The 10,490-nt window shown below is 50.5% G+C and overlaps 1 protein-coding gene across 5 annotated transcripts in view; it reads left to right on the top strand.

Annotated features, from left to right (window-relative positions):
* GDPD5 (glycerophosphodiester phosphodiesterase domain containing 5) overlaps window positions 1-10,490 on the top strand; it is an 87,175-nt gene that overhangs the window by 64,653 nt on the left and 12,032 nt on the right. For all 5 annotated transcript variants that reach the window (XM_057507212.1, XM_057507213.1, XM_057507211.1 and 2 more), the window contains 3 exons: window positions 8,071-8,169; window positions 8,431-8,524; window positions 8,928-9,073. In XM_057507212.1, the coding sequence (XP_057363195.1) occupies window positions 8,071-8,169; window positions 8,431-8,524; window positions 8,928-9,073 (339 nt within the window). The remainder of the gene's footprint in view (window positions 1-8,070; window positions 8,170-8,430; window positions 8,525-8,927; window positions 9,074-10,490) is intronic.

Here is a 10,490-nt window from a genome sequence, read left to right on the forward strand (position 1 = left end):
ATATCAGTTCTAGTAGTTTTGGGGTGGAGTCTTTAGGGTTTTTTATGTACAGTATCATGTCATCTGCAAATAGTGACAGTTTAACTTCTTCTTTACCAATCTGGATTCCTTGTATTTCTTTATTTTGTCTGATTGCCGTGGCTAGGACCTCCAGTACTATGTTAAATAACAGTGGAGAGAGTGGGCATCCCTGTCTAGTTCCCGATCTCAGCGGAAATGCTTTCAGCTTCTCGCTGTTCAATATAATGTTGGCTGTGGGTTTATCATAGATGGCCTTTATTATGTTGAGGTACTTGCCCTCTATTCCCATTTTGCTGAGAGTTTTTAACATGAATGGATGTTGAACTTTGTCAAATGCTTTTTCAGCATCTATGGAGATGATCATGTGGTTTTTGTCTTTCTTTTTGTTGATGTGGTGGATGATGTTGATGGACTTTCGAATGTTGTACCATCCTTGCATCCCTGGGATGAATCCCACTTGGTCATGGTGTATGATCCTTTTGATGTATTTTTGAATTCGGTTTGCTAATATTTTGTTGAGTATTTTTGCATCTACGTTCATCAGGGATATTGGTCTGTAGTTTTCTTTTTTGGTGGGGTCTTTGCCTGGTTTTGGTATTAGGGTGATGTTAGCTTCATAGAATGAGTTTGGGAGTATCCCCTCCTCCTCTATTTTTTGGAAAACTTTAAGGAGAATGGGTATTATGTCTTCCCTGTATGTCTGATAAAATTCCGAGGTAAATCCATCTGGCCTGGGGGTTTTGTTCTTTGGTAGTTTTTGGATTACCGCTTCAATTTCGTTGCTGGTAATTGGTCTGTTTAGATTTTCTGTTTCTTCCTGGGTCAATCTTGGAAGGTTATATTTTTCTAGGAAGTTGTCCATTTCTCCTAGGTTTCCCAGCTTGTTAGCATATAGGTTTTCATAGTATTCTCCAATAATTCTTTGCATTTCCGTGGGGTCCGTCGTGATTTTTCCTTTCTCGTTTCTGATACTGTTGATTTGTGTTGACTCTCTTTTCTTCTTAATAAGTCTGGCTAGAGGCTTATCTATTTTGTTTATTTTCTCGAAGAACCAGCTCTTGGTTTCATTGATTTTTGCTATTGTTTTATTCTTCTCAATTTTATTTATTTCTTCTCTGATCTTTATTATGTCCCTCTTTCTGCTGACCTTAGGCCTCATCTGTTCTTCTTTTTCCAATTTTGATAATTGTGACATTAGACCATTCATTTGGGATTGCTCTTCCTTTTTTAAATATGCTTGGATTGCTATATACTTTCCTCTTAAGACTGCTTTTGCTGTGTCCCACAGAAGTTGGGGCTTAGTGTTGTTGTTGTCATTTGTTTCCATATATTGCTGGATCTCCATTTTGATTTGGTCATTGATCCATTGATTATTTAGGAGCGTGTTGTTAAGCCTCCATGTGTTTGTGAGCCTCTTTGCTTTCTTTGTACAGTTTATTTCTAGTTTTATGCCTTTGTGGTCTGAAAAGTTGGTTGGTAGGATTTCAATCTTTTGGAATTTTCTGAGGCTCTTTTTGTGGCCTAGTATGTGGTCTATTCTGGAGAATGTTCCATGTGCACTTGAGAAGAATGTATATCCCACTGCTTTTGGATGTAGAGTTCTATAGATGTCTATTAGGTCCATCTGCTCTACTGTGTTGTTCAGTGCTTCCGTGTCCTTACTTATTTTCTGCCCAGTGGATCTATCCTTTGAGGTGAGTGGTGTGTTGAAGTCTCCTAGAATGAATGCATTGCAGTCTATATCCCCCTTTAGTTCTGTTAGTATTTGTTTCACATATGCTGGTGCTCCTGTGTTGGGTGCATATATATTTAGAATGGTTATATCCTCTTGTTTGACTGAGCCCTTTATCATTATGTAGTGTCCTTCTTTATCTCTTGTTACTTTCTTTGTTTTGAAGTCTATTTTGTCTGATATTAGTACTGCAACCCCTGCTTTCTTCTCACTGTTGTTTGCTTGAAATATGTTTTTCCATCCCTTGACTTTTAGTCTGTACATGTCTTTGGGTTTGAGGTGAGTTTCTTGTAAGCAGCATATAGATGGGTCTTGCTTTTTTATCCATTCTGTTACTCTGTGTCTTTTGATTGGTGCATTCAGTCCATTAACATTTAGGGTGACTATTGAAAGATATGTACTTATTGCCATTGCAGGCTTTAAATTCGTGGTTACCAAAGGTTCAAGGTTAGCCTCTTTAGTATCTTACTGCCTAACTTAGCTCGCTTATTGAGCTGTTATATACACTGTCTGGAGATTCTTTTCTTCTCTCCCTTCTTGTTCCTCCTCCTCGATTCTTCATATGTTGGGTGTTTTGTGCTGTGCTCTTTCTAGGAGTGCTCCCATCTAGAGCAGTCCCTGTAAGATGTTCTGTAGAGGTGGTTTGTGGAAAGCAAATTCCCTCAGCTTTTGTTTGTCTGGGAATTGTTTAATCCCACCCTCATATTTGAATGATAGTTGTGCTGGATACAGTATCCTTGGTTCAAGGCCCTTCTGTTTCATTGTATTAAATATATCATGCCATTCTCTTCTGGCCTGTAGGGTTTCTGTTGAGAAATCTGACGTTAGCCTGATGGGTTTCCCTTTATAGGTGACCTTTTTCTCTCTAGCTGCCTTTAACACTCTTTCCTTGTCCTTGATCTTTGCCATTTTAATTATTATGTGTCTTGGTGTTGCCCTTCTTGGATCCTTTCTGTTGGGGGTTCTGTGTATTTCCGTGGTCTGTTCGATTACTTCCTCCCCCAGTGTGGGGAAGTTTTCAGCAATTATTTCTTCTAAGATACTTTCCATCTCTTTTCCTCTCTCTCCTTCTTCTGGGACCCCTATAATACGGATATTGTTCCTTTTGGATTGGTCACACAGTTCTCTTAATATTGTTTCATTCCTGGAGATCCTTTTGTCTCTCTCTATGTCAGCTTCTATGCGTTCCTGTTCTCTGATTTCAATTCCATCAATGGCCTCTTGCATTCTATCCATTCTGCTTATAAACCCTTCCAGAGTTTGTTTCATTTCTGAGATCTCCTTTCTGGCATCTGTGATCTCCCTCCGGACTTCATCCCATTTCTCTTGCGTATTTCTCTGCATCTCTGTCAGCATGTTTATGATTCTTATTTTGAATTCTTTGTCAGGAAGACTGGTTAGGTCTGTCTCCTTCTCTGGTGTTGTCTCTGTGATCTTTGTCAGCCTGTAACTTTGCCTTTTCATGGTGATAGGAATAGTCTGCAGAACTGGGACGAGTGACGGCTGGAAGGACTTCCTTTCTTGTTGGTTTGTGGCCCTCCTCTCCTGGGAGAACAGCGACCTCTAGTGGCTTGTGCTGGGCAGCTGCGCGCAGACAGGGCTTCTGCTTCCTGCCCGGCTGCTATGGAGTTAATCTCCGCTGTTGCTGTGGGCGTGGCCTGGCTCGGGCAGCTACTCCAAAATGGTGGAGTCGCGTTGGAGCAGGAGCGGCTGGGAGGCTATTTATCTCCGTAAGGGGCCTCCCTGCTCCCTGCAGCCCAGGGGTTAGGGTGCCCAGAGATCCCGGATTCCCTACCTCTGGATTAAGTGACCCGCCCTGCCCCTTTAAGACTTCCAAAAAGCACCCGCCAAAACAAAACAACGCCCACCAAAAAAAAAGAAAAAAAAAATTTTTTAATTAAAAAAAAAAAAAAAAAAAAGGTGGTCGTTCGTTTTTCTTTATTCTCCGGTGCCAGCCTCAGGCCTCTGCTCACCGGTCTTTCTGCCCTGTTTCCCTAGTATTGGGGTCCCTATCCCTTTAAAACTCCCAAAAAGCGCTCGCCAAAACAAAACAGCAAAAAAGCAAAAAAAAAAAAATGGTCGCGCGCTTTTCTTATGCCCTCTGTCGCCCAGCCTCCAGTGCCTGCTCACTGTTCTTGCTGCCCTGTTTTCCCAGTATCGAGGGCCCTGCACTCTGGCCCGGATGGCTGGGGCTGGGTGCTCGGCAGTCCTGGGCTCCGTCTCCCTCCCGCTCTGCCTGCTCTTCTCCCGCCGGGAGCTGGGGGGAGGGGCGCTCGGCTCCCGCGGGGCCGGGGCTTGTATCTTACCCCCTTCGCGAGGCGCTGGGTTCTCTCAGGTGCGGATGTGGTCTGGATATTGTCCTGTGTCCTCTGGTCTTTATTCTGGGAAGGGTTGTCTTTGTTATATTTTCATAGATATATGTTGTTTTGGGAGGAGATTTCCGCTGCTCTACTCACGCCGCCATCTTCTGCCCCTCCTCCAGGAGTGATAATAGTTCTGGAGGCTGGAGTCCGAAAGGAAGGTGTTGGCAGGACTGGTTCCTTCTGGAGGCTCTGAGGGAGGGACCTTTCCAGGCCTCTCTCCAGCTTCCGAGGCTGCCAGCCAGCTGTGGGTCCGCAGCCTGCAGACACCCCTTTCCAGCCTCTGCCTCTGTCTCCGCACTGTCTTCTCTGGGCCTCTACTTCTTTTTAACATTTAAATTTTTTATCTTTTCAGAAGTTATTTTGGCATTTGGTGTGATCTTACTTTGTTCTTTTTACCTTCTCAGTGAAGGCCATCCTTCCCCTTCCAAATTGAAATGCCACTCTTACCATATACTAATTTTTTAAATGTGTTCAGATCTGTTTCTGAGCTTTTTATTTTCTTCCTCTGTCTCTCTGGTCTTATGCCAGTATCGTGCTGCCAGCTACTGTAGCTCTATGCTGGTTGTTAATCATGGTCATCATTTGGTGAGTTGTCTGGTCCCCCAGGTCCTGAGTTGGAGCTGCTGAAGGACAGAGGTGCCCAGGAGGGTGTGGGGAGGGAGCCATCTGGGGCAGGCGGGGTACTGGGAGCAGATCAGGTGTCCACGCAGAGACCATGCCCCTCTCCCCAGAACTCCGAGTTCCTGTTTCCCCTCCCAGGTGAACCTCCAGAAGTCCAAGGGCTCAGGAGGTAAGGCAGGAGTTTGGAGGTAGCTGGGGCTGCACAGGAGACAGGAGGCCCTTTCCCCGAGATGCTTCCTTTCCTTGCCCTTCCCCTCCTCAGGAACAGCTCAGGTGACAAGGCCCGGGAGGGCTTCCGTCACAGCTCCCACCTACCCAGGATGTGCCCCATCCCAGCGCTGGTCATACCACACTGCTCCTGTCTAGGTCCTCGCCTGAGCACCGTATGGTCACACAGCAAGTCAGGGGCTGAGCTGGGGGCTGTGCTTCCACCCCTATAGCTCCGGCCTATCGGCGCCTCTGCTTTGCTGTCTTGTCATGTTCTCTTCATCATCATTCCCGTGAATTCAGACTTGCCTCCAAATGCCCAGGCCCCACGGTTCTTCCTGGTGTCTGGCCTCTGTCCCCCCAGGTGCAGTCTAGGAAGGCGCATTCATGAGAGCCGCCTGCTGTACTCATCACAACAGCCATGACCGGATGTACTGGCCACTTTGTGTATCTGGCATTTTCTTTTTTATTTTATTTTATTTTTTATTTTGGTATCATTAATATACACTTACATGAGCAACATTGTGGTTACTAGATTCCCCCCATTATCAACTCCCCACCACATACCCCATTACAGTCACTGTCCATCAGCGTAGTAAGATGCCATAGAGTCACTGCTTGTCTTCTCTGTGCTATATGGCCTTCCCCGTGCCCCCACACACACACATTATGTGTGCTAATCGTAATACCCCCTTTTCCCCTTATCCTTCCCTTCCCACCCATGTGTCTGGTACTTTCCATAGAGTATTTCATTTACTCCTTGTCATAATCCTGTTCATTTGAGATTATGCCCACTTTTTAAAACCACACCATTAACATTTTGTAGGCATTTCGGTGCTAACCACTGTGCTATATACTTCACTTGCATTTTCTCATTTATCTGTCCCAAAACCCTTTCAGGAAGGCTCTCACCCTCCCCATTTCACAGCTCAGGAAACACACTTTTTGGGCTTAACGTCTCAAGCAGAGAGCTGGGATTTAACTGAGGCATGTGACTCAGGTGTGACCCTGAACCCTGGCCATTGGGACCACAAAGCCCAGATTCCAGCTACCCTGCGAAACTAACCTGTTGCACCTCTGCCAGGCTGGGTTCAGCTACTCTCGGGTCCCAGCATGGAGGCAAGGCTCGCTTAATGCGCCTGCACCTCCTGTTCCTCCATCCTGCCCCCTGGCATCACAAACCAGTCCCACAGAAAACTCAAGACTGCTTTCTCAGAGGAGGACAGTGGGCTGTCTCTGGGCCTTATGGGTATGGCTTAGCCCCTCCAGTCTGATTTGAGGAATGGCGGTCGCATTGTTGGGGGTCAGTGCTGTTACTGTGGCTGAAGGAGACGGTGTCCCACAGACGTTGAACACTGCACTGTGCTGTTGAGCACAAGGATTTGCCAGTAGAGCAACTGCAAAACTCATAGAGGATAAAGATTTTTTATTGCATTAGGATATGGGGAATCAGTTTTATTGTAAGTATTTGCCAGCAGTTCAGTGTAATAAGATGCTTTCAGAAACGACCCTTCAGAGACACGTGCTGTGCCGAGGGCCTGCCTGGAGAGGGGCAGCAGGGGGCAAGGAGCCTGCTTTGAGGGGGACTCCCAGGGATGGTTAGGACACTCCTTGGCCTCCCTTCACTGAGCATAATGTCCCAGAAAGGGCATGACCTCAGACAGGCAGAATGGGGCTTGCTTCTGGATCTGCCCCCTTCGAGCTCTGTGGCAAACAAGCCCTTATGTCAAGCCCTGTTTCCCTGTGTGTAAAAGCAAGTTGACAATACCCCATGTGGGACATTAGGAAAATAAACATGAGGAAAACTGGAAGTGCCTCCCACAGACCTGGGCATAGGTGCGCCCCCTGGGTACCTGCATTTCTCCCCTTCCTCCGTCCCCAGGCTGGCATGTTACAGTCCATAAAGGCCCCTACGCATCTCAGCCTTATTGCTGGTACTTATTGAAACATTTGTTTCCAGGCTCATGGGCTGGAATGACAAACCTCCAAAGGAAAACTTCATCTCAGGCAAAAATGAATCTTCCCTGCCTGGGCCACGGCCGACAGAGCCACCGTGCACAGCAGCACCACCGCGAGCCCTGTCTGTGCCCTTACCATGTAGAAAGTCAGTCTCAAGCTCGTTCAGATGGAGGGCTCTCAGAGTGCAGCTGCCTCTAGGAAAGGCACTAGAGGGAGAACAAGGGGCCGGGGCCCCGGTGGCGGGGCTGGAGGCTGGAGTGGGAAGTCAGGAGGGCAGGGGGAGGCTGCCTCCCCCAAGGGGCAGGGGCGGGGGCCATGGGGTGGCCCTATGACCTGGGCTTCAGGCAGGGAGGCCTGACAGTAAGGGGAACGTGGCCGGAGTGAGAGCCGGGTCTCAAGGAGGGGTCGCTGGGCTCTGAATAGCCAGAAACCAGGCTTCGCTTAGTCTTGGGAGCACCTTAAATTGCATGAGATGTTTCCGTTCCCATCTGTCCCCAAGATCCCTGTCCTGTGGAGGCTCCACCTAGTCTTCTGTCAGCGCTGTGCCCCTTGCTTTGTCCAGGAGGTGGCTGAGCGGGCAGCCCCCACGAGGGCCCTGGAGGCTGGGGCTGGAGGCTGGGGCTGCTGCGGGCGGGGCAGGCTCTGCCTCATCTCTGCTCCGGCCCGGAGGGCTGGCCTGCTGGCTCTGGCGCTGGGCTGGGTGTCTGGCCCCCACAGGGGACTCGCTTCCTCAGCCTCCTGCCCTTGTGCTCTGGGCAAGTCACTGTTCACCCCAAAGGTTGCTGGCAGAGCCTGGGGAGGCCCTGGACTCCACCTGCTGGGCCTTCCCTGCTCATCCTCAGTGGGGCTGAGCCCTGGGGCTGCACCTCTGCCTTCCCAGCTCCCTCTCCCCTCCTCTCTCCTCCTGCCGCCCTTCTCCACCAGGTCTGCCTGCCTCCGCCTGCCGCAGTCCCTCACTCTCATCCCTGTCTGGCTGTCTTTTCAGTCTGTGCCCTTCCTGCTTCCCCCTCCCTGCGTGTCAGCCGCTCTTGTGCTCTCCAGCTCTGCTGGTGTCCCTCTCTGTCCCTCCCTGTCCACCTCTGCTGCCCCTCTCAGACACACCGGGGACGTTGGGACTGTCCAGGCACACCTGCTCTGACCCTCTGTCTGGTGCTCTTCCCCTTCCAGATAGGGCTCGTGGTCGTGCTGGTGTGCACGGTGGTGGCCCTGTCGGCCGTGGCCCAGCTGTGGGAGGATGAGTGGGAGGTGCTGCTGATCTCCCTGCAGGTGAGTGGCGGGCGGGCGGGGGCTTCAAAACAGGGCAGCTCTATTTTATCACTCCCAGTTCTCTGGGGGGTGGGAGGTGCCCAGGTCCCACAGCAGGCCAGAGACAGGGAGGGTGCTCCAGCCCAGGGGTACTGGACTCTTGAGTTTCCTCTATTAAAAAAGGGAGACAGAGTTGCCTGCCCCACGGGTAGAGATAGGCTGTCAGAGGGTCTGGGCACAGCTGGGAGCCAGCAGCCCCTCTTGCCCCTTGCCGCTCACAAGGGCACAGCACCACTCCTGCATCTCGGGGCCCTGGCTGCTGTCACCGTGCTCTCCTGGATTGTGGCAGGACAGTTCGCCCGCGCAGAGCGCTCCTGTAAGTACAGCCTGCTGGGACCTGTCTCCCCTGCCTTCTGAGTTCCAAGGCCAGCTTGTCCTGCCCTCACCTGGCCGTTACCTGGGTGGCCTGGGGATAAGGTGGGGCCCTTGCTCTCAGCATGGTGGTGGTTGGGGGCAGGGGTAGTCTGGTTCAGAGTGGCCTACAAGCTCCACGGAGGGTTCCAACCTCAAACAGCCTTGCCTGCGTCGTCCTCTGTGTCTCTTTATGAGCCTTGGTGCAGGGCACCCCCCTGACCCCCAAGGATAGGCATCCCAACAGGAGAAGGGAAGAGGACTGTGGCACCTTCCACCTCTGCCCCGCTGACCTGCCCAGAGCTCATGGGTGGGCCTGGTAGAGGCCAAATGGCTCCCCAGGCATGCTTACCACCCTGTGTCTGCAGCCTCCCAGATGGCCATTCTCTGTACCTTCCTCACCGTGGCGTTTGCCCTCTACCTGGTCCCTCTCACCATCTCCTCTCCGTGCATCATGGAGGAAAAGGACCTCGGCCCCAAGCCTGCCCTCATTGGACACCGTGGGGCTCCCATGGTGAGTGCCAGCGGGGCGGGGGGCTGCCGTTCAAGGGGACAGAGGTGAAGACCTGCCTCTTTGTGCAGAGGACCTTGTATAGAAATGGATATAATACAGGTAATATAATAATAGCAACCACTTTTAGCCCTTTTTGAGTGGGACTTGGAAAGGACTGATAAAAAGGCTAGAGGAGCTTAGATGGGATCAAACCCTTAAAGAGCCCTGAAAGCATTTTGCTCAAAAGACTTATTTTTTATCCTGAGGGCACTGAAAAGACGCAGGAGAGTTCAGGCTGGCACCAGACTCTGCCAGGTTGTGGGTTAGGAAGGCCCAGGAGAGAGAGAGAGGGGCCAGTATAGGGTGGCAAGCAGGCCATAGGCTGTGACAGGGCAGGCAAGGCAGAGGGCAGCTCAGAGCCCACCACTAAAGGGAGGATGCCAACTCGGGTGGAAGTGGAGAGGGGAGGGAGCCACAGTCAGTGCCCTGCTCCTGCACCAATGCGCCCCGTGCCCTACAGTAGACCTTCTGCTTGGGAGGGTGGGCTCCAGAGCTATGCTTCCTTGGTGGGCAGGGCCCAAGATTATAGCTTCTCTTCCTCCTGACCCAGATTGTTTACTCTGCCTACTGTGGAGGCCAAGGGACCAGCCAGTGTGCTGAGTGGGGTGGGGGGCCCCAGCATGAATTGGTCTTTTTAGTAGAAAAATTTCAAACATTCACAGAAGTGGAAAGAACCATATAGTGAATTCAATACCACCTTCAACATTTACCAGCATTTTGCTATTCTTGTTTCATCTACCTCCCTACATTTTTTTCTATATTTTGGCAGCTGTGGGAGCCTGGACCAGTTCTCATCTTGTACGCTGGGATAGTGAGAGTGCCTACACCAGACGGCCATAGGAAGCAGGAGTTATTTAGCATGTGTTTCGGGGCAGGCCCTCCCCTTCCTCTTCTCTGGACCAGGGCCCAGGAAAGCCTTGACCAGTGGTTCTCGACAGAGGCAGTACCACTTCTCACCCCCATGGGGCACGGGGACTTCCTGAGAGCCTTTTCTTGTCACAGTGATTTCAGAGTTCCATGGAGTGGTTGAATTTCAGGGTAGTCAGGGCAGCCTGTCCAAGTAGCTTTTGAAAGTCTATGTTGAGTCCGACAGGGCTGCAAACCACTCTGAGATATTCCCCAGCTACATGTGGTGGGTGTTACTGTGCCCATTTTTGAGATAAGACTCAGAGAGAGACCTGTACACATGAGCTGGACCTGTGCCCTCCTGGCCTGCCCTGGAGGCAGCCAGCTGGAAAAGCATGGCTTTGGAGTCAGAGGGATCTGGATTTGGGGTCTAGTTTTGCCACATGCTGCCTGTGTGTCCTGTGAGGTTGCCAGTCCCCTGTGAGCCTCATGCCCCTGTCTTTTTCTAAGAATAAACTAGAAGCAAAGCCCT

This window comes from Manis pentadactyla, chromosome 9 (genome assembly GCF_030020395.1).
Source record: "Manis pentadactyla isolate mManPen7 chromosome 9, mManPen7.hap1, whole genome shotgun sequence".
Lineage (NCBI taxonomy): Eukaryota > Metazoa > Chordata > Mammalia > Pholidota > Manidae > Manis > Manis pentadactyla.